This window comes from Lucilia sericata, unplaced genomic scaffold (genome assembly GCF_015586225.1).
Source record: "Lucilia sericata isolate MDLA Ls3-8-SP2 unplaced genomic scaffold, ASM1558622v1 Contig000264F_arrow, whole genome shotgun sequence".
Classification (NCBI taxonomy): Eukaryota; Metazoa; Arthropoda; class Insecta; order Diptera; family Calliphoridae; genus Lucilia; species Lucilia sericata.
The window spans coordinates 24,636-49,852 of NW_023994289.1; the positions used below are offsets into that span (position 1 = coordinate 24,636).

General features: G+C 30.7%; 3 protein-coding genes across 3 annotated transcripts in view; 2 read left to right on the top strand and 1 right to left on the bottom strand.

Annotated features, from left to right (window-relative positions):
* Window positions 1–4,010: 4,010 nt before the first annotated feature.
* The window catches only part of LOC119602903 (choline O-acetyltransferase), an 84,461-nt gene continuing 63,254 nt past the window's right edge, over window positions 4,011–25,217 (bottom strand). Inside the window, exons 4-8 of the mRNA XM_037954702.1 lie at window positions 7,686–8,665; window positions 7,502–7,624; window positions 7,234–7,438; window positions 6,964–7,164; window positions 4,011–4,978 (exon numbers count right to left, since the gene is read on the bottom strand). Coding sequence (XP_037810630.1) covers window positions 4,781–4,978; window positions 6,964–7,164; window positions 7,234–7,438; window positions 7,502–7,624; window positions 7,686–8,665 — 1,707 coding nt within the window. The 3' untranslated portion in view covers window positions 4,011–4,780. The remainder of the gene's footprint in view (window positions 4,979–6,963; window positions 7,165–7,233; window positions 7,439–7,501; window positions 7,625–7,685; window positions 8,666–25,217) is intronic.
* LOC119602905 (pollen-specific leucine-rich repeat extensin-like protein 1) lies at window positions 11,349–12,375 on the top strand. Its single transcript, XM_037954704.1, has 2 exons — window positions 11,349–11,444; window positions 11,522–12,375. Exons 1-2 carry the CDS (start codon window positions 11,438–11,440, stop codon window positions 12,253–12,255), a joined length of 741 nt encoding a protein of 246 aa, XP_037810632.1. The 5' UTR covers window positions 11,349–11,437; the 3' UTR covers window positions 12,256–12,375.
* On the top strand, window positions 21,366–22,457 carry LOC119602906 (peritrophin-55-like). Its single transcript, XM_037954706.1, has 2 exons — window positions 21,366–21,586; window positions 21,680–22,457. Exons 1-2 carry the CDS (start codon window positions 21,577–21,579, stop codon window positions 22,363–22,365), a joined length of 696 nt encoding a protein of 231 aa, XP_037810634.1. The 5' UTR covers window positions 21,366–21,576; the 3' UTR covers window positions 22,366–22,457.

A 25,217-nucleotide genomic window follows, 5' to 3' on the forward strand; every position in this document is an offset into this window, starting at 1 on the left:
TGGTACTATTATAGTACTATTGGATAGTAGACCAGACACAAATTTTCAGCCCTATTGGTCAAGAACTGCCTGAGTTAGATGGGGGATTATGGATCTTTATAAAATGTTGCTATGTCTGACCTACTTTCTTTCGAATGGTTCAAAAAGGGTTAGTTTAACAAAGTCGTTTAGTCTGTACAAAACCTGTTAAATAGGGTTTAAGCTTTACAGAGATCAAAACTTTTGGAATTAGCTCGAATTGGTAAAAATTTACGATAACTTTTTTTTAAACTTATGGTATACGCACAATTGGGACGAACGACGAATTTCGTATAGCACGACGAACTTGTCGACAAAAATTCGTTGCGTAAATTCGTCGAATGGAACAAAATTATTCGTACTGCGAATTCGTTTCAAAATTTGCTTGTTCGAAATTGGAAAAAGTAAGAAAAAGGAACAAAAATTATATTTTTGTGAATCTCCATGATTTTGATATAATTTTAAAAGCTTTAAAATTTATTCGAACATTATTTCGAAATTAGAAAATGTAAGAGAATATCCCCAATTTTTTAACAGCTTCAAATTTTTTTCGAATATTACTTCGAATTTTCGAACTTAATTTTAAATATTCCAACATAGCATTGTAGAGTCATCAAGTGTACTCCAGACTGGTTTTAATGGCTTCAAAAATTTTTCGGACTTAAGTTCGAGTTTTCGAAAATTTTATTTTTAGTTTTTATGACACAGAGATTATTTTAAGAGCATAAAAAATTGTTCGAACATAACTTCGAATTTTCGAATATAATTTCGAATATTCGAACATAATAATAATTTCAGCAAATTTGGTCTACCGGAATTAGTTTTAAAAAAAATTTCCCCAATTAATTCGTCGTTCGTCTTCGTAAAGAATAGAAATAAACCTATCGTATAGTTCGTTACGTATGACGAATTTAGTCATACGCAATGATTGTGTACATTTTCATATACCCAAGTGTTTTCTATTTCTGACGACGAATATTCGTTCCGAAAAATTCGTCGTTCGTCCCAATTGTGCGTATACTATTATAATCGAATCGTTTTGCTCTAGACCTATTATATAGTTAAAAGTTTATTGTAATATTATTTTTCTTCACTTTCTCTAGAAGTTTATTCCCCAGCTTTGGAATTGCGTTTATATATACTTGTATGTATATAAATGACAAATAAATTCTAGAATCTCTCTTAACTTTATACCCACATATGATAATTAATTATACATTTACAATTTGAAGAAAAAAAACACGTGTGATATTGATAAGACATTTTTTCAATATTAATAATGATAATTGATAACTTAACATATTTTAATTTGTTTTTAAAGAGTTTAATTTTATATCTCTTTTTTCTTTTTCAGGTAAGTGAAGAAATCATTTAAAATGACTATAAAAAGGTAATTTTTATATTTATCTAAAAAAAATTTAAAACAAAATTTAACTAGACAAATTGGAATAAATGTTTCTTTTATGAATGAAAAAAAATAATTTATCTTGAAGTAATGAAAGTTTAGTTTTTCTAAACAACAGCGTAAATCAAATAGAAAAATGTACCAAAAAAAAAAATATTTGGAATAAATTGTTCAGATATTTAAATGTGAATAACAAAACTGTGTTCACATCTGATTAATATTTGTGAAATCGATAGTTAAAAATTATAACACTTAATTTTTATTTTTAATAGAATAAATCATTTGTAAAATATTTTCTTAAAAAAAATGTCTTAATAACTTCACATTTTCTATAAAAAATGTGCTTCAAATCACTAACGTAACGTATGTACTATGTACTTACTACCTCAAAATAACAATGAATGAAAATAAACATGTTTTTGGGAAATACTTAATAAATAGTTCAAAATACTCATACACTCCTAGGCATGATCAAGTGACAATACTAATTATAGTGTTTTGGCAATGACAATGATTACATTTTTATCTTTATGTTGTTTTTTTTTTCATTTGTTTGCATTTTTCATGAACAAATTTTTGAACAATTTCTTTTTAAATTTTTTTGGGTTTTTTTTTATTATCATTATCATTATGTTTTTGTTTATTTTTTGTATATCTCTAAAATTGTTTTGTAGAAGTGTATATTTCTTATTTCCTTTGCGTTCTTAATTGAATAATTTTGACACACCAAATGTCTGTTTTCATATATTTGTTTTTGGTTTTATCTTTAGGGGTATTCTTTTTAGTAAAAATAACTATGTATGTATTAATTTTTCCAAAAAAAAAAATTTCGAACAATTTTTCAATTAAGTTTGAGAAAGAAAAAAAATATTTTATAGGAACTATATTGGTATGTTAGAATAAGGTGTGTCTCCAATTCATAAAATATAAAATAGTACAGTTAAAGAAATTATTGAGAAATTTATACATTTTTTAGTTAAAAAATAGTATATAGATTTGTGAAGGATCATTCCATTTTCCCAAAGATCATTTTAAGTTTCCAAAATTTCTTGAATATATTTTTATATAAATCTTGGCTAACGTGTATAATGTTTAAATTACAGTATTATTTCTCGAGGTCCCATTGTTGGCCCAAGGACCGTTAAGTTTCAGGAATCACTTATAAAGTAACTCATTTTATAGTCATATATATTTTTTTAATTGATAAATCAATATTCATTAAACTTCGCTTGGCACAGCTTTCTATACAGGTTTACTGGTCCTAAAATTTACCTTATAAAAAGGGTCCATTTTGAAAAAAAATAAAAAAAAAAATTTTAAAATTTAAAAAAAACTTTTTGGAAATAAAAAATACCTATCTGAGATCCTTTGGACAATTTTTTTAGGACTAAGAGGTGAAAAGTTACACTCATTTCAATAAAACCCTGTATGAACAAAATGTCTAACATTGATCCCCTCTAAGTCTGACAGTTCTTGACTTGATTGAGCTGAAAATTTGTTTCTGACCTACTATCCAATAGTACTAACCTTGGTACAAATTTCGTCAAAATCGATTTTTTAAGTTGGGTCACTTGACATGAAATTACCCATATATAAATGTTCTTTCACAACGTACCCGATATTGGGTTAGGTGTATTTTTACTTGTTTGATTTAATATTATTGCATTCAGATCATATAGAGTACTAATAAATACATCCACTCTTTGCATGGTCGTCATTTATGGTGAGAATGATAAATGGGATAATTACTTCAGAAGTATGAGTTGACTTTCTGAAACAACTAACACCCCTTCTTCATTCTAATGCCGTTTGATATCCTTTTAAGGTGAGGTTTTAAAGAACCATGCAAAGTGTATTTTTTGGTTTCTCATCGACCGAATTAAAATCAATACCTTAAGTTTGTCAGTCTTTCCCGATTAGTCTAATATATATCGGATTTCGAAATCCAATCCTGAAGCTCTATCTGGTTATGATCCATGTGTTATAATTGGCGTGCGTTAATTGACAGCTTTTTGGTGAGCAGAATGTACCGTCGATCTGTATTTATTAAACTTGTCGTCGTAGTATTTATGCAATAAATGGATTCAGAATTATTGCACCCAGTTATTGAAGAATGAGTTTACCCATTCTTTATTCTAATTGATTTCTTTTTAAGTTCTGGTTTTATGGAACCGTTCGAAGTATATTTATATTGTTTCTCATCGATAAGTGTGAGCGGCTGATCTTCAAAAAATCAACTAAAGTAAACATGATCGAATTAAAATCAATTGTCGATCTTTCCTGATTCCAAATTCGTATTCTGAAGGTTTTTTGGATATGATCCAGATATTGTAGAGTGATTTTACCTCTCTTCAGAGTGATTTTATATTCTAAAGCCGTTTAAGTTGTGGTTTTATGGAACCATATAAAGTCGATAAGTGTGGATTGAAGTGAACGATTGATCTTCCAAACAATCAACATCTTAAGAACTTCTTTCCTGATTACTCAAATATATATCACAATTCAAATTTGTATTCTGAAGCTTTTCTGGATATGATTCATGCCTTATAATTCACCTTATAATGAGGAACTTATATGCCTTCGATAACCGATAGTCCGCTGCAGTCCAATAACTTAGGGACATGTATTTTAGAACCAAATATATTGGCATAATAAAGTTATTCTACATTATTTCTAAATACGTGGATTAAGACAAATCTATATACTTTTTGATAACTTATAATTATTGCTTTTGTGTTGTGTGACTATTAAACAACTATCGGGTAATTATCCAAGCAGAAGAAAAAATATATATACGTGCTAAAATATACCCAGAAATTAATACAATTTTGGAAGTATTAGAACAAAATGACTAGGGAATAGTTCAAAATATTCCCAATGTAAGATCCTTTTTAAATTGTGTATTTTGTAATTTCCGCTAAGATAGGTCGTAGGAAAATTATGTGATTACTTTTTAAAATGTTTCTAGTCTTGATTTCATTGGTTTTTATAAGTATATATGTATGCATGTAAATATTCTTTAATTAACAATTTTCTAAAAGTTTTTTTTTTGTATAGTAATTTTCTAATATACATTTATATATTTATTTTTAATTTTTTTTTTTCAATAATTTCTATTTGCATTAATAACATACAATAATTTATATTTATATGTATATGGTTTTTTTCTTTGTTTTATAAGTATGTAATTAATTTAACTAATTGTAATTGTATAATTGTTCTAAAATTTCTTAAGGTACATTTTATGATATGTATTGTTTGTGTTTTTATAGTTTGTTTAAATATTCCCAATTTGTTTGTTTGTTTTTCTTTTAATTGTTCCTTTTTGTTTATTAATAACAATAATAGTATTTAAGTTTAGTTCTGCAATAAATCCCTCATTATATCTAGAGAATCTTGTAGGGATTTGGCATAACGTGAAGCACTTGTATCTTCACACGCATAAAATGCTGAAACACAGAAGACAATTTCATCAGGATGTGGATTGTATGAACAACCATAACCTTTTGGAGTTACCGGTCCATAGCCCATAAAACTATCGGTACTACAAGCCACCTAAAGAGGGAATTTCAAGTTTGTTTGGGTTTTTTTGTTGTTTTTTTTTAACTTGTTTTAAAACACTTAAAGGAACTTACAAAGGTGCTTTTTTATTTATTTTTTCTCTCAGTGTAGTGTGCATGAGATTTGCCATTAATACATTTTTTGCAGTGTGTGCAGTTTTTTCTGTAATTAAGTGCTTTAAATGTGCTTATACAAGATTTTTAGTGCTTTTATAGTGATAAGAATGTTATTAAAATAAAATTTGCAATAAATATACAAAAACAAATAAGAGTGTCATATTCGGCTATGCCGAATCTTATATACCCACCATAAGAACATTTGTCCTAAATTTATAGTAAACTTCGCAAAGTGTATCTATTTACGAACTTAGGTCTACGGAATCAGTAGTACTGACAAGTGTACTCGATTCAATTATGGATCAGTCAAGTACAAAATTCTCAGTTTTAGCTTTTATTAATACTTTTTTTAATCAAACTGATTCACTTATTTTTTAAATTTTCACTTTGTCTTAATCTCCGATGAGAACTTAAATTGAGTTCAAAATGATATTGATTTAAGTACGATCAGGATTAAAATGATACCAAAATGTGCTTAATTCAAGAATTGTTTACTTAATTAGGTCCAATGACTTCAGAATTCAAAACGTGTTAGGAAAAAAGTTCTTTAACAAATGTTTTTCAAGAATTGTATCATAATTAATCTCGTGTTTCTTGACAAAATCTATAAATAAATTTTAAATTATTTTTTTTTTTTTGAATTGAGAATAATAAATTTAAATATAGAACGCCATTTTAGAGGGGTTATATGGGTGTTATGGACGGATCCTTATAAAACTGATCCGTATTTCTGACAGATGCATCTTTAAGCCAGATAATAACGTTAAAGACTGGTGGGGTAGAGGGGTTATATGGGTGTTATGGACGGATACTTATAAAACTGATCTGTATTTCTGACAGATGCATTTTTAAGTCAGATAATAACGTTAAAGACTGGTGGGTACTTTATATGGAATTTAGGTTCAAATATGAGCCGGCTTTTGGCACACTTAATAATAAAAATGCGCCCAGAATAAAGCTTGCGTAAAACCAACCTTAAAAATAGAAAATATTTGTGTAAACTTTCAGTCTCTTTCCGTTTGGAACCTATAGCGCTTCGAACAGAATGACAGACGGACGGACATGTCCAGATTGACCTTGAATCTTTTTGGACTTAAATTTCGATATGTTACAAAGGGAAAATTAATATTTGTAAATAGTGGGTATACAATAAAAATAACATAAAAGCTTTATAGAGTTAAAAGAGGTTAAATTTTGTTTTTTAATTATTGTTCGATTTATTTATTCAGTTGTGAATTAAAATATAATATTTACACACTTATAAATAATCTCACTAAGATGAAGGAAATATACAATTTTGGAAAATACAAAGAATGAGATATATCAAACACCGTTAAAAATATTTTCGAATTATCATTACAAACTATCGATACTCGATAATGATGTGTTTTCGTAACTCCCGACTACCGACATATTTCTTCCTTAAGAATTATTCTTAAGCCAGAGTCATTCTAACGCCATTAGATTTGAAGTCGCTATTTTATAATCCAAGGATACCCGGAATGGCTTTAAAGAATCAATCACTACAAACATGATCGCGTGTTCTTTGCAATTATTTTAAATCTAAATTTTAGCCCGATTTAAAAATTTTAATATAAAATTTCAACATCGCAAGCGTTGTACGTACATATTTGGGAACCTTCATATACGAGTATTAGTGTTACACCTGATTCCGCAATTCTTTCCAAAAATACATTTTAAAAGAGTACAACTTTACAGCCATATAATACATTTTACACTCATTCGGAGAGTATACAAAGGATTTTTCTCACTAGCTTAGCGGTGCAATTTATATATACATGCAATTTTTTGTGCTCTATGGTGCATTTGTGCAATTATTAGAAATATTAATATAAGATATACCTGGCTGGTAGATAACAGGAAACACTGTGATATTTGATATGATTCATCCGTAAACAGTTCATGTAATTCGCCAGTTACTTCGCGACTAGCTTCCCGAAGACCCAATAAAGGTATATCGATGCCATTACCCAAAATATTTTGTACCATTACTTCAGTTTGACGTGCTACCGCACAACGGAATAATTCACGTAAATAATCTTTCTGTAAAAAAATTATAAATTATATGCTTTTCAAAACATATGTACATATGTATAATCACTTCCAACTTACACTATATATGCTAAATTTAACTTTACGTGCATCATCTTCCTCTTCACGATCACTTTCTAAAGCCACATTGGGACCTTCATCCTGGCACATAGCTTTAGCCCATTCCAAAGCTTCGGTACTGGCACTGCGTATACAATCGACACGACCCAATAGAAAACGTCTAGTCGAAGCACTCTCATAGGTGGCTACCAAATGTCCATATAATCTAGTTATGAAAATAAAACGTTAAAAACGAGTAACACTGATCAGAGAGTAAATAAATACTTACTTGAAATAGGCTAATTGTAAAGATAATTGTATATAGGCATCTGGACTAACTTGGCAAGCTTTGATGAAATTCTTACCGTAACCCTTATAGCGATAAACATAAAAGTCCAAATTATCAATGGCTCTGTAAATAAATTTGTGATATTTATTTTTTTTTTCATATAAATGTAAATAAATTAACTCACCTATCGACTGATTGACAGGCCGGTCCGAAACGTCTTTGTATTTCTGGAGCTATTTCCCATTCTAAACGTTCGGGTGGTGGTAAATGATGTTGAGGTACACCACTGTCATCCGAGGGACTTTCCAAAATTTTCTTATAGATCTTTTCTAGTAACTGGACCACTGCTATACCCTCCGAGGTGGAATGTTCATAGCACAGACCCCAGGTACCATCAGTGCAAATAATAATTTGCATGGTCTTATCAAACCAACGATTGCCAGAATTATACTCACTACCACCGCCATGTATCATTTCATGAGCCATATTAGTTTCATCTCTCTGACCGGCATAATGCACGGACGGAGTTGCTCCCGTAAAGCCGCGAGCATTAAATGTCAATGGCAATGGTTCATCCAAACACAATACAATCAAAGCGGTCTCTATTAATTCGATGTTACGATGATTATGCTCTTCCAACTGTAAGGTGGCACGATCCTCAGCCCATTGTGTTCTTGGTTCGGCCGTTAGTAGACCTATAGGTGGTGGTTTTGAGGGCAAACAGGGAGCATCACTTAGCACATAGAGAATTTGGGAAGCAATTTCACTCTCCGACAGTTTACCACGATCACGAGCCTTCAGTACAATGCAATACATTTGATTGCGACAAAATACAATGACATGCTCGTCTTCGGTTTTGTGCTTTGGCAAATACTGGGAATCACGTTGTATACCAGGTCGGCGACATGAACCTAACAAACGATAATACTGAGCCATACACAAAGGTTGATTCTTTTCACGCGATGTAGCACGTTCTTGTGGTAAGTTACCACTATCAAGCATTTCTTTGTGCACCATAATGCCTTCTAAAATACGCGCCGCAAATCGGGCAACATCATGAACAGTGGTGAAACGTCGTGGCGGTAAAACCATACCAGGATTCGAATTGATTGGCAACGATAAACGTACATCCATGTACATATCGTTTAACCAGTAGTGGTAGGCCTAGATGAGATTAAATTGTGATAAGCAGTTAGATTTTTACTCAATTTGCATAAAATTTTTTTTCTTAGTTAGTAAAAAATAATTTTGTACTGCCCTAATTTATATTTAATGAAATTATCAATTAAACGTCTTTAGTAGTGATTCGATAAGCGGTTAATTGAATTTATGTATATATAAATTTTAAAAATAAAGCGCCATTCAATTTTTTTTTTTTTTTTTTGATAAATTTTACATGAAAATAATGAATAAAGTTTTTTACACATAAATTTTATATTACTATATTAAAATGATAACAATAAATTATTTAACTTTAACAACATAAGTTTTTGTTCTTAAAGTACGCTACATATGTATCATTGGTTTTGCACTCATTTTGGAAGTAAATATTCATTTGCTTGTAAAGTTCTGGTTATAAAATGTTTTTATGAAAGCCAAAAAATTACTTTAAACGTATATAAATTTGCTTATTCAAATGTCTGCTACTTGCTACTAAATGTCTAATTTTGCTTATCGAAATGTCTGCTACTTGCTACTAAATGTCTGATGTTATCGAATAATTCGATCAAATCCAGAAACTCGCAAGAAACTTACTTATTGCGAATTTCAACGCTAAACTCGTATTTTTAAGCCAGTAATGGGCGTTAAAGTGATTTTTATGACCGATACTCATAAAATTCGGTATAGAGAATTTGGATCATATGAAACTTATTTATGTTGAGTTTCATCGCTATACTCGCTTTTTTAAAACAGTTATGACTGTTAAAGCTGTTTTTCGGGGGGCCACTTTATGTGGGCTATACGAAAACTTTGACCGTTATTGTCCATTATCAATACTTGTAAGAAATTTTAACTCTGTAGCTCTCGCTCGTAGCTGTAGCTCGTGCTTTCAAAGGACAGACAGACGGACGGACAGACATAGTTAGATCGCCTCAGAATTTAATAAGGACCCAGAATGTATATACTTTTAAGGGTCTATGAGCAATATTTCGATGTGTTTTTTGATGGTGGGTATAAAAATTATTTTTTCTTTGAACGAACACATTCTTTTCAATTTGGAATAAAGAATAACACGAACATTTGTTTTCGATTAATCGAAAATTCGGGGAAAGAACCTGAGGATACTACTCTTGGTAGAACCCAACGGAGTTACTACTCAAGCATACCCCGTTCTGGCTAGCGCATTTGGCTGCTCACTACCAAAGTAGTCTCTATTCGCAAGGACCCATTTTAGGGTAATGTCAGACAGTGCCTTGACAAATCCTTCTTACATTGTCTAAATAATAGAGAGGTTGTGGTATTGGAACAAACAAAAGCCTTCAAAGTCCGTGTGCGGGATAATATAGTCGTATGATTAGTAGATTTAGAATCCTAGCCATACGTTTTTGATTTCTGACATCTATATGATTTAAGCCTCGCTGCAATGCAGTCAGAGATGACCATAATATGAAGATCTATAGATTGAATGTGCAATATAGTGTTCAGAGCTTCTGAAGGACTAGTTCTTAGATCACCTTATTATTCCCATGCATGCTGATCTCGGAACTTTGTGTAACTATTCTACTAACAATACATTTATTTTTAGTTGAAGTCCACCATTTAAGAGATTTATATGTAAGAACTACAACGTACTATAGTTGTATACATCCATATGACTATGTTAGGATTTTAACCCGAACATCTTGGGACAAGTGTAGTAGGCAACCATTGTTTTTCTGACTCTGTGTTCGATGTCCAGTTTCCAATTTGGAATCTAGTAGAATTTCTGAATATTTGGAATAGTTTTACAAGAGAATTTCGCAGTTTTCTAACTGCGGTGGATTAGCCTTGGAATTTCGGTCTTTGTTGTGAATAGTACCAGTTCTGTCTTGTTTGTATTTAATTCAAGATCTCTGGGACTGAGTTGAGTAGCACCAAAGCATTAGAAACATTTCAAGTGGTGAGATTGCGGTGCCCTATGGCGTGCCTCGTTACACTTGCCTGGACTTAACGCAGTTACCAATATTCAGTTTTTATTTATAATTTAATAAATTAATCGAACAAAAACTTTTATTCGATTTGTGCCATTATTGTTGTAAATGATAAGTTTAATTTACATAGTATGGATAATATAGAACCACGAGTTGACCTAGCTCCATACATGTTATTATAGTAATTACCGATCATTAAAGACCTAAGTCCGAAATTCACTTAATATTAGTTATGGACGAATAGCTATAACTCTCTTACTTGTTGTTTTTCGTTATATTTAATAGCTTTTTAAACAACCTGAATAAAAATACAAATTGAACATAGTTTCTGTAATAAATTACACTTTTAGTCGATATTCTGATAGAATTTTTTTCTGTAAAGTATCCAACGATTCGTTATCATGGCTTCACTGACCGATTCTTTGTTTTTATTATTATTCCTAAAAAATATATATACTTATTTTAAAATAAGAAAAATCTTGTAAAAAGTTCAAATAAATGTTATCAAAAATATTGATATCGATAAAGATCAAAAAAACCAAGTGAATCTATTAAATTACGAAATGTCAAAATTAGTTTTTATCAAAATGCATGTATATTTTTTGGTCTTTTATCTCGGTTATCTCTAACAACAAATCATTTATTTTTGGGAGAAATAAAATATTAAAAATATTTCAAATAATTAAAAAAAAAAAAACAATAACAAATTCGAAAAGGTATAAATAATGAAATTTATTAAAAAATCAAAGTAGTTCATCATTTTCATCTTTTGCAAACGGATACGGAATACGAAAGAATATTTAAGATGAAAGGTAAGAAAATAATAAATAAATTTCATATTTTAAAAATATATTTTTAAAACAAATAAATTTACATTTTGTATGTACAGCCGGACTTTTGCTAGCCACCTTGAGCCTTGTTGCTATTGCTCAAGCCAAAAAATACGAATTGAGATGCGCCAAATCGGAACTTAGCATACGTTGGCCCAGCTATGAAAGTAACTCGGAGTATTATATATGCCCACGTTTATTTGCAAAACCAATGACTGTAACCTGTAATCCTGGAGAAGTGTTCACATTCGTTTTGCAATCGTGCACTGCTCCCAATAGATATATTCCAGCACCTGCTGTAGAAGATTTGCCACTAGCTGCTCCTATTCCCAGCAAACCTAATAAGGATGGTTTCCTAACACCCTTGGAAATTGCCAATATTCCTCATCCCCCTATTTTCAATCCATTGAAACCTTCACCTGTTGTTGAAATGCCTGCTCTACAGCCAGCCGTATTACCATTTGAAATTCCCAAACCCCCAGTTGCTGCAGTTGAAACACCTAAGCACGAAGAAATCAAACCTGTACAAAAAGAAGAACAAGTTGTCGCAGTTGTAGAGGAGGCACCAAAACCTTTGGCACCATTACCTCCAACTCCTGCTCCCACTCCCCCAGTTGTTGCCAACGAGTCTAGCAAGAAACCAAGTGTCGCTGCAGGCAAGAAACCAACTACCAACAAAAAGAAGTCTTCGGCTAAGCCCAGCAAGAATGGCAAAAAACCCAAAACCGATAAGGATTCCAAGAAGACGGCTAAGAAACCAAAAGCTCCAGCCAAAAAATCACCAAAAGCTTAAGTAATTAGCACTACAACCAGGTCACACACACTATAATTAAATAAATGTCTATTTTATTTTGAATATTCTATAATATGAAATAAAAAATACAAGCGGAGATTAGCGGTAATATTAACTATAGATTACATTATATACTTACATACATACATATGTACACTTGCAAAAATCATTGCTAAGCAAACATTACTAAATTATTTCAATATAATTACAACAATAATGCTATGATTGATATCAATATGCCAATCGACCAAAACTTATATTATATATACTTATTATTCGGGTTTTTTGTCGTTATCACTATTATTTTTAATTAATTACTTTTTACCGACCATCAAAAAATTGGGTTTATTATATTTGTCTATCGGTTTGTAACACATCGACAAATATCAGTTGCATTAACGAATTTTCAAATCTATAATGTTTTAACGACAAAGATCGATATAAATATAAGAAGTCAAAAGTTTTGTATTGTATTCTTTGACGTTACATTGCCGATACTTTTCGTTAACCTAGTCGTTAGTTAACGAAAAGTATCGGCAATGTAACGTCAAAGAATACAATACAAAACTAACGAAAAAATCGCTGAAATTAAATTCGTTAAAATGTTTTTGAATAGCGATACTGGTCCTTTTCTAATTATATAACGATAAAGGTATGTCCGTCCGCCTCTCTGTAGAAAGTTGGAAAATATTTGTAGATTTTAGTCCATAATTGTTTTAATAACTCATAGAAGGCCAATATTATGAAATTTTGTAGTTTTTGCTTCATAATTGATTTAATAACCCACAGAAGGCCATTTTTCGAATTGACTTACTTAAATTTCACATATTCATTTATTTTTTTATAAATTTTGATATGAAACTACACTCGATATATGGTTTATAAATGAGGAAACTTTTAAATATATATTGATATATTTGACATTGAACTATAGTCTCCAAATATTGAACTTAAACCTTTTGGAAGTAAAATATTTTATTTACAGAATTTTAGAGAAATTGAATCTAAATGATTCTCGATCAATTGGAATCTTCTAGTAGTCCTATTTAATTATTAAATAGGACCTAGTTGTGGATCATGTACTCCTATAATTATACCCTACACCACTATAGTGGGAGGGTATTAAGCGTTTGTGTTGATGTTTGTAACACCCAAAAATATTGGTTCTACACCTACCTTGAAGTATACAAATCGGCTGAGAATAACTTTCTGAGTCGATTTAGCTATGTCCGTCCATCCACCCATTTGTCTTTTCGTCTGTGTGTTCATGTAAACCTCGTGTGCACTCTACAGGTCGAAATTTTCCAGATATTTTGATGAAATTTGACACATACTCTTCTTATGACCCAAGGACGAAGCCTATGGTTAAAATCGGTCCATTATTTCATATAGCCTCCATACAACCGTAACCCCCGAATAGGGCTTTTGAGCTCATAAATATGTTAAATGTTCTTGTATCAGTTCAAAAATCGGCAATACTTAGTTTTATATAATTCTTAATGATACTGCCGATTTTCGTAATGATCGGGCCTCTCATTTGACCCTATGGTCAAAATAAACACTAATATCACGATGATATTCTGCATAAATAACTAATGTAGACGTAAATCCCTCTACCAACATCTATAAGGATATGATCATTAACTTCCTGTACCTATATAACCCCTCATTTAGAAAATCCGTTTTTTGTTAAAATATTTTTGAATTAAGTTAAAAATTAAATTAAATACTTTATTTTTAAAAAATAATCAATATTTTTAACATAAACTGGTGTAGGGTATCATATGGGCGGCCATGCCCGACTATAAAGCCTTATTTGTTTTATTATTAATATGAATATTAGCAATTCCACTAATGTGTCCACCATGATTCAAAAATACATGGTGAATAATAAAAATAAAATTTCGACTTCTATTATTATAGAACAAGTAAGAGTGCTATTTACATATATTCGGCTATATCGAGTCTTATATACCCACTATAAAAGCGTATGTTTGTAAATTAATGTTAATTACGGACTAGAACCAAGGTGTTCAATGGGAACTTGGTCTACTGATTTAAAAAAAAATGAATAATTATTTTCAAAAAGCAATGTTTGTCGAATTTTATTTTAGTTGCAAAATTAAAATTATGGACCGACTCTCATAAAATTTGGTAGAAATATTTTGGTTTCATTAAATCTTATTTTGTTTAATTTTATACGGGCATTTTTAAACTAGTTATGAGCATTAAAGATATTTTCTTAAGGAGTCCGGTTATTGACCGATTATCATCTTTTTTTTTTTCTAAAGAGGACTTCATATGTATGTTGGACCGATCCTCATAAAATTTAGTAGAGAGATACTAAACGGGTATTTTTATTCTAGTTATGAGCATTAAAGTCTTTTTTGAAGGGGGTAGGATCATAAAATTTGGTAGGGCTATTTTGTTTCCCATGTTAGTCGAAATAGCAAACAAACCTTATCAATAGAAAATATTTATGCAAATTTTCATTTATCTAGCACCTTCTACAGATAGACGGATGGACAGATAGACAGACGAACGGACATGGCAAGATCGTCATAGATTTTAATAAGGACCAGAATATATCAGTGATAAAAAGGCAAAAGTACATAAGTTGTTTTTTTTTTCTTGTAGTCTTCATGAGAACGTAAAACACATTTAAAAATTTCCATATTATGAACAAGTAGGAAAGTATAGTCGGGCATGGCCGACCATATAATACCCTACACCATGAGTATATTTTAAAAATTTCAATTTTTCACAAAGAAACTTTATGTTGAATTTTACCTTAATTCCAAAGTATTTAAGCAATTTATTGATAAAAAACAAATTTTCTAAATGAGGCTTTATATAGGAGTATAGGTCAAACATGGGCCGATCCTCATTAAATTTGGGAAAAGGATATATTGTTAAATAATAGTTAATTATGTTGAGTTTCATTGCGATACAAATGGTTACAAGTCAATTTTAGACGTTTAAGACATTTTTTGATGGGGGGTTTGTATGGGGGCTAGGGTCAAATAAGGGCCGATCATTACGAAAATCTGCAGTGTCATTTATACTTATATAAAACTTATTTGTGCCAATTTTTAGAGAGATAATAGCATATTTGACGTAATTATGGCATAAAAAGCCCAAATCGGGAGGTACGGTTGTATGGGGGCTAGGTGAAATAATGGAGCGATTTCAACCATTTTCAATAGGCTTCGTCCTTGTGCCAAAAAACATGCTTGGTCCAAATTTCATCAAATTATCTTGAAAATTGCGGCCTGTACCTTGCGCACAGCCAGCCGGACAGACGGACGGACGGACATGTCTTAATCGACTCAAAATGTGATGAGTCGATCGGTATACTTAAAGGTGGGTGTAGGACCAATATTTTTGTGTGTTACAAACATCAGCACAAACGTATAATACCCTCCCCACTATAGTGGTGTATGGTATAAAAATTGACACATTATAGAGTTGAGTATGAAGATTTCAAAAATGCGAAAATTGAGATATATACACAGAGAAAACAGATTCGTTGTGGTAACCGAATTTGTTTCCAATCGAATTTAGTCGGTTCCCACAACTATCCCATAATTCTATTGGGATGACTGAAAAATTCGATTGGCAATATAGAATATATGGAAATCATAATAGTTTCAAAATGAAATTCGGTAATATAAATAGAAACTAACAGTATTACTACTTGAAATATTATTTATTATACACATATTTGTGGATTCTATTTGTATACAATAAAATTTTATAAAATATAAATGTTTACAGATAAAAATAATTATAAAACACTTCTTGCATCAGATTTTGGGATACATTACATGCCTGACCTTTATTTTTGTCGTAAAAAAAGATTTTCCTTTAGTTTTTGCAAAACATTCCTTTGGATGATTTGAATTTCATTGGAGATTTGGATTCCTTGCTTTTATTCCTGCAAACGCATTAAAAATCTTAAAAGCAACTAAGTACAAACTTTATTTTATGTTGAACATTACCTTTTCACCTAAATCCTTTAAAATTAAGCCGCAATTCCGTTTATTTTTTTAAATATTTTTACATAATTCACAATTCTTTTATTTTCTTTAATAATTATTTTTGTGAATGTCAACAATCGGTTGGAAACATCGAATTTATTTATGTTCTTTAACCACAATCGAATTTTTAAGTATTTATAATTGATATTTAGTTGCAATGATGGTACGTAGTTTATTTGACTCAAAATTTTCGCTTTAACAAATTTTTCGGTTACAACTACTAATATTTAGAATTCTAAAGTAAAGCTAAATAAAATTCTGCTGTATTTACTGAATTAATAAAAACCATTTCACAAAAGATACAATTCGGTTGAAATTACCAATTCGGAAATTTTTATAGCCATAATTTGATTACAATCATTATTTTTCGGTTCTTAACATAGAAAATCACTCATATTTATAGTTTTTTAATATGCGCGATAGAATTTTAATTAACTTTACCAAATATTTATAATGGAAACCGATTTCCTATCGATCTGTTTTCTGTGTGTATGTACTTTTTCATTTTAGCGATAGATATACACTTTCGTGCGTCTACGACTCATATTTCGATATGTTACAAACGGAATTTCAAGTTTTTCCTGCCGAGCGCGTCCCCGGGTGGCGGAATGGGGGTGGTGATGGACCATCTGTCCTCTCCCAGCTTTAGAATCACTTAAGCTAAGGGAGGGCAGATTGTCCACCACCTGGGAATATTATATTCCCCGCGGACCAAAAAACTAAAAAAAACCAAACATGGAAACTAAAAATAAAATATATTCAGTTTAATATACATATGGGAAATTTCGTGTCAAGTGACCCAACTTTTAAAATCGATGTCTTCCGATTTGGACCAAGGTTAGTACTATGGGCTAGTAGGCCAGACACAAAATTTTCAGCTTTATCGGTCAAGAACTGCCGGAGTCAGAGAGCGTCAAAGTTGGACATTTTGGTCATACAGGGTTTCATTCAAATGAGTGTAACTTTTCACCTATTGGTCCTAGCAAAAATTGTCCAAAGAAGTTAAGATAAATAATAATTTTTATACCCTCCACCACCATCAGTGGTGATAGAGGGTATATATAAGTTTGTCGTTCCGTGTGTAACACCAAGAAATATTCATCTAAGACCCAACAAAGTATATATATTCTGGGTCCTTATCAAATTCTGAGTTGATTTAGCTATGTCCGTCTGTCCGTCTGTCTGTCTGTGTAAAACACGCTCACGTTAAAACTAAGCAAAGGAAATAAACCAAATTCACCCAAAATATTTATTATTATCCTAAGCAGTTTGGTATTGAAAATCAGCAAAATCGGTTCACAACGTAAAAAGTTATGAGTAAAAATTTCAGACTACCTCGAAAAAAATTACGTTTTTTTCCACAATTCTTTTGAAGTTTTTTCAGAAACTACCAAAGATATTTCAATGAATTTTGTCATACATTATTTTTTCAGGGTAGTGATTAATTATGTTAAAAATCTTTACAATCGATCCAATATTTCCCATAGCCCCCATACAAAGTTATATATTTCCGGAAATTAGTTTATCGTTAATAACTCCCTCAAATATATCGGTATCAACACGAAATTTTGTACATGTAAATATAATATGAACAGAAATCATACTTTCAACGTAGATCTCATTCGGTCCACAATTGGTCATAGCTCCCATATAAGGTCCACTTCCGAAAATCGCCTAAACGCACATATTTCATTGATGAATAAAGCTATTGTGATAAAATTCGCGTTGGATATGTTTTATATACATACAAATCATTCTGCAAAATTTTTTACGGATCGGTCCATTATTGGTCATAGCTCCCATATAAAGCCCACTTCCGAAAATCATTTAAAAGCTCATATTTCATTGTCAACTAAAGCTATTTTCATGAAATTCCACACAAATATGTTTAGTCGAAATATAAATCACTCTACGAAATTTTTTCCGGATAGGCCCATAATTGGTCATAGCTCCCATATAAGGTCCACTTCCGAAAATCACTTAAACGCATATATTTCATTGAATTATAAAGCTATCGGGATAAAATTCGACACAAATCTGTTTTGTATACATACAAATCATTCTAAAAAATTTTTTACGGATCGGTCCAAAATTGGTCATAGATTCCATATAAGGCCCACTTCCGAAAATCACTTATAAGCACATATTTCAATGCCAAGTAAAGCTATATTGATAAAATTCGACACAAATATGTTTTACCTAAACATGAATCATTCTACGAATTTTTTTCCAGATAGGCCCATAATTGGCCACAGCTCCCATATAAGGTCCACTTCCGAAAATTACTTAAACGCATATATTTCATTGAATTCTAAAGCTATCGGGATGAAATTCGACAGAAATATGTTTTGTGTGCATTCAAATCATTTCACTATTTTTTTTACGGATCGGTCCCTTTTTCGTCATAGCTCCCATATAAGGCCCTCTTCCCAAAATCAGTTAAAAGCACATATTTCAATGTCAAGTAAAGCTATCTTGACAAAATTCGACACAAATATGTTTTGCCTAAACGTGAATAACTCTGCGCAATTTTTTCCGGATAGGCCTATAGTTGGTCATAGCTTTCATATAAGGTCCACTTCCGAAAATCATTTAAACGCATATATTTCATTGAATTCTAAAGCTATAGGGATTATATTCGACTTGAATATGTTTTGTGTACGTACAAATTTTATAAATTTTTTACGGGTCGGTCCATTATTGGTCATAACTCCCATATAAGGTCCACTTACGAAAATCACTTAAAAGCACATATTTCTTTATCAAATAAAGCTATCTTGATAAAATTCGACACAAACATGTTTTGTCCAAATATGAATCACTCTGCGAAATTTTTCCCGAATAGGGCCATAATTGGTCATAGTTCTCATATAAGGTCCACTTTCTTAAATCACTTACACGCATATAGCACTCTAGCTTCTATATAAGGTTCACTTCTGAGAGTCACTTAAACACACATATTTCATTGTCAAATAAAGTTAATTTGAGAAAATTCTACACAAATATGTTTTGTCTTTACATAAATCACTCTACGAAAATTTTTGCGAATAGGCATATAAAACATTGTACCAATTTTTTTCTGGAGTGGTCCATATTTCGTAATAGGTCCACGTCCAAAAATCCCTTAAACGCACATATTTAATTATCAAATAAAGATATCTTGATAAAAACTGATTTGTGCACATGTGAATCACTCTGCGAAATTTTTCCAGATTGGTCCTTAATTGCTCATAGTGCCTATATAAAGTCCACTTCCTAAAGTCACCTAAACGCACATATTTCATTGATTAATAAAGCTATTGGAGTAAAATAAGACTTGATCTTTTTCTGCATATAAATCATTATACGAAATTGTTTCCTGATCAGTCCATAATTGGTCACAACTCCCATATTCTGTGTATAGATACATCATTCTATTAAAATTTTTTCGAACTGCTGTCTTAATATAAATTTTTCTGTACCTAATCAAAATTAGTTCGACAAAAATTTTATCTAAAAATTAGATAGTTAGATGGGTTTCAATAAAAAGTAGTTTGCTGGTGGAGGGTATTTAAGATTCGGCATAGCCGAATATAGCACTCTAACTTGTTTTTTTTTAATTTTAAACATTTTTTTTAAATTTTTTTCCAAATGGGTTTTTTTTTTTTTTGCTTGAAAGAAAGCTTATACAATTTCCTTGAGGGGCATTATAGTTCCATAATGGAATGCGAGAGTGATATCTATGAAAAAAATGATTTTTTAACTAAAGAATAAAATTTTTTCAACATTTGGTACTTAATTTTCCCCTATTTTTTCAAAAAGGACGTTTTTGATGTTTTACTCAAAAGTAAGCTTAGACCATTTCCTTTAATCATCCCATCCCACTAAGTCTAAGCTTTCTTTTGAGCAAAAAAAAAAAATTAAAAAACAAAAAAAGTCCATTTTGAAAAATTTGTGGAAAATTAAGTACCAAATATTGAAAAAAATATTTATTCTTGAGTTAAAAAATAATTTTTTTGATAGATATCCCACTCGCATCCCATTATGGGACTATAAAACCCTTGAAAGAAATTATATACGATTTTTTAAGCAAAAAAGGTGCCCATTTAAAAAACAATTAAAAACAAAAAAAATTAAAAAAAAAAATATTTAAATATTTTAATATTTTTTTTGGAAACAATAAAGAAATAGCTATCTGAACTCCTTTGGACAATTTTTGCTAGGACCAATAGGTGAAAAGTTGCACTCATTTGAATAAAACCCTGTATGACTAAAATGTCCAGTCCAACTTTGACCCCTTCTAAGTCCGGCAGTTCTTGACCGATTTTTTGAGTTGGCTCACTTGACATGAAATTCCCCATATAGATATAGATTCTTTTTATTGAAAAACATATTCTAATTTCACTAAAAATATCTTAGCTCCGAATCTGCAAATTTTCATAAATATATCTCTAGCAGCTTTTATTTTAAAAGAAGTTTATTAACAAAATAATTTTTTAAAGATTTATAAAGTTTAAAAATAATTTTCATTAAACTTTTATATAACCCAAATTAAAATGTTCTTTACTAAAGATTTGAATATTTAATAGTAAATTAATGCTGTTAATGCTCTTAAAATTAATAGAAGAAAAACACTATACACCGAGCGTAGCCCTTTAACGAATAGTTAAGAAATAGTTTAGCCAAATATAAAATAGCTTCCGTTGAAAGCATATCATCTTCATGTGTGTGTATGTATGTATATGTTGAAGCATATAATTTTTTTATCGGTGTTCATAAGTTTTGCATTTGTCTCAATTTCAAAAAAATTCGGAATAGATACATAGATATTGACGAAAACATTAGTAATTTTATACGTTTGTTTTTGTTAACTACTAATTTAAAATTGTCAGCGTCAAATAGTTGATATGTCATTTTGTATTTAGTTTTTTTTTTGATTTCTTTTTAATCTTGATATCGACAAAGTATTTGTCCTGATTAAAAAAAAAAAATAATAATAATAAAAAACAACGTCAAAACCGAATGTCAATAAATGAAATCAGTGACATTCATGTGTAATATGATTAAAAATAAATTTGAAAATTCACACAAAGCTACAGTGGCACATACATATATTCATATTTCCGAACAGAATTTAAAGATATGTATTCTGAAAATACAACACAAGAACATTTTGTAGACATCGAAAATAAAGAAATCAAATAAATACCCAATGATTTGTAGAAAGTAATCAGTGTTAACTATATCGTGTTTAGTGAACAACGTGAATAACTAGAGAAGCAATTGATCCAGTATTATTAATATGAAATCTGGTAAATTATTAAAAAAAAAAAAAAAATGAGATTTTTACCTTTAAAAAAAATATTTTCCAATTGATATTAACAGAATCTTTCGCATAATTTCAGTATTTGTTTGTGCCTTAGTGTTGGCATTAGCCCATCATGCTTTTGCCGGTGTCTGTGACAGCGATGTAGTCTACAATTCAACTCTTATAACCCCATGCCTTGGCAATGATGTTATAGTTTTATGGCCAAATTATTCAGATTTTGGAACTTATTACAAATGTGTGGAATTTGGCAAACCTCAGCTAATGAAATGCCCAGCTAATACATACTTCACCTATTACTTCCAACAATGTACAGATTGTGCGAACTTTATTCCAGCTCCTTCATGCGAATATTTAGCACAAACCACCGATGTTAAATGTGTACAGGTTCCAACACCAACCACTGCTGCTCCTGCAACTACCAAACCCACGACTCCCAAACCTACTAAACCTACGACTCCCAAACCTACAACTCCCGAAGATACAACTCCCGAAGATACAAATCCCGAAGATACAACTCCCAAACCCACAACTCCTACACCTACAACTCAAAAATCCACAACTCCTAAACCTGCCAAGCCAACAACTCAAAGTCCAGGCCTTCCAACACCTCCAGTCTCTACCGGACCCTCAACACCATCTGACGTACCTCTCCCACCTATTGCACCAACACCAAACACTAGTTTCCCTACACCACCCAGTGTGCCACCAACACCACCATCACTCGGCACACCTCCACCAATAGCACAACCAAAAGAAAAATAGAAATTATTAATTTGCTTCAATATTGGAATTATAGTCTTCCCTTAAGATTCAATGAATAAATAAACGCATACAATTGCTCTAAATAACATAAATACTTTATTGTATTCTTATTTGTAAAATATCTTTTAGTTTAGCATAACTAGAGATACTTGAACTCAAGTCCTTGGTTAATGCGAATTATGTTTTTATTTTTTAAATAAATTGGAAATTTCTAAGGATTTGAGTGAATTTAAACTTATGCTGCATTAGAATAAATTAATAAAATATAACCGATTCAGTCCAGCTATCAGTTGCTGCAAAAGTATTGAATATTTGTATATTGGGTTTGTTCTAATGTAGGTAACGCATAGAAATATTGGCTCTAATATTTCTATATCAATCGGCTCTAAATAATTGTCTGAATCGATTTAGCGATTAGGCTTTGTTCATTCTAAGATACCATTTCTCAAAATTGTATCCTCGGGTCAGTAATTAATGAGCTGGGTCACAGATAGAAGTATTATTTTTTAAGATTTTTCCAGTTTTTTTTTATATTTAACACAAGTTAGAATCATAAATACCCTCCACCAGCACGCTACATTTTATTAAAACCCATAGATAACTCGGCATAGCTTTTGTTTCCGTAGTGAGGGTACTATCATTTAGTAATTTCTTTATGCATACATATATGGAACTTATTTTGATTAGGTCGAAAAACATTTATTTTATGTGATTTTCGGATATGGACTTTTTAAACGATGTTGTTGTCCTAATATGGGAGCTACGACATATAAAGGATCAATTGCAAAACATTTTAGCAGAATGATTTATCTATACACAGAATAAGCCCATGTCGAATTCTATCCGGCTATAATCATTTAATAATTAATTATGTGGTATTAAGTGATTCTCAGAAGTGAACCTTATATGAGAGCTATGACTATTTATGGATCGACTGATTTGTGACCAATTATGGACCGATCTGCGAAAAATTTCGCATAAATATTTATCTATATATACAAAATATATTCACGTCGAATTTTACCCCGATAGCTTTATGAGTTAATAAAATATGTACGTTTAAGTTATTTTCGGAAGTTGCCTTTATATGGGAGCTATGACCAATTACGGGCCTATCCGGAAAAAAAGTGATTGATACATACACAAAACATATTCGTGCCGAATTTTATCTCGATTGCTTTATTTATCAATGAAATATGCTCGTTTAAGTGATTTTCGAAAGTGGACCTTATATGGGAGCTATGACCAATTATGGACCGATTCGGAAAAAAAATTGTAGAGTGATTTATACATACACTAAACATATTCTTGTCGAATCTCGATAGCTTTTTTTTTATCAGTGAAATATGCGTGTTTGAATGATTTTCGAAAGTGGGCCTTATATGGGAGCTATGACCAATTATGGACCGATATAAATCTAGGTTTTTAGTATGATTTCTGTTGATATTATATTTATATGTGCAAAATTTTAAGTTCATATCGATATATTTGAGGAAGTTATTAACGATAAATCCATTTCCGGAAATATGTACCTACCTTTGTATGGGGGCTATGGGAAATTTTGATTGTTTTGATTTTCAACATAATTAATCCCTGGGTAAAAAAAATAACGTGTGACAAAACTCATCGAATTATCTTGTGTAGTTTCTGAGAAAACGACTTTAAGTTTACGAAAAAAAACTTAATTTTTTTCGAGGTAGTCTGAAATTTTAATTCATAACTTTTAACGTTGTAAACCGATTTTGCTGATTTTCAATACCAAACTGCTTAGGACAACAATGAATATTTTTGGTGAATTTGTTTTTTTTTTTTCTTTTGATTAGTTTTAGGCAGACAGACAGACATAGCTAAATCGACTCAGAATTTGATAAGGACCCGGAACATATATACTTTGTTGGATCTCAGATGAATATTTCTTGGTGTTACACATAGAATGACAAACTTATATATACCCTCTATCACCACTGGTGGTGGTGGAGGGTATAAAAATACATATGGGCAATTTCATGTGAAGTGACCCAACTCAAAAAAATCCATTTGGATGAAATTTTTCAAGGTTAGTACTATTGGATAGTAGGCCAGACACAAATTTTTAGCTCTATCTGTTAAGAACTGCCGGAGTTAGAAGGGTTCACATTTGCACATTTTGGTCATACAGGATTTATTTCAAATGGGTGTAACTTTTAACCTATTGGTCCTAGCAAAAATTGTCCAAAGAAGTTCAGATAGCTATTTCTTCATTAATTATAACAGATATTAATATATCATAAAACTCATTAAATTTCATCTCAGTTAATATTGAGATCTGGACAAAAATTTGGAGAAATAGTAATTTAGAATTTTCGGTGGGAACTTCCATTATGGGGCACCCTAATAAACTTGTGTATTTATTTTATCTAAAATCTACAGATAAGCTATTAACAAAAAAAAAAAAAAAAAATTAGTAATATTAATTGTTATTTAATAACAACAAATAATAAATTTGATAAATTATGTTTATTGAATTAATGTTTTATCAGCGTACTTAAGTAGTAGTTCTGAATTTTTAACTTAAAGTATTTTCCACGTATATGAAATCTTTGACAAATTGTGGACTAATCACTAATTTCTATTAATATATACAAATTAGCGTCACCTTTTGTTTAAATCGAATTGTTAGCAACTTATTTAATAGACGATTTGTTTTTAAGAAAACATTTTTTGATAAAAATAAAAGTTATCAAACATTAATATACTTTTTATAATCACCATCAAAAAAATCTAAAACGAATTAATTAGTCAGTTGATATGAGTCGCAAACGGAAGTTAGTGTAATGAAAATTTTCAAAAATATTGAAAATTTCATATCGCCA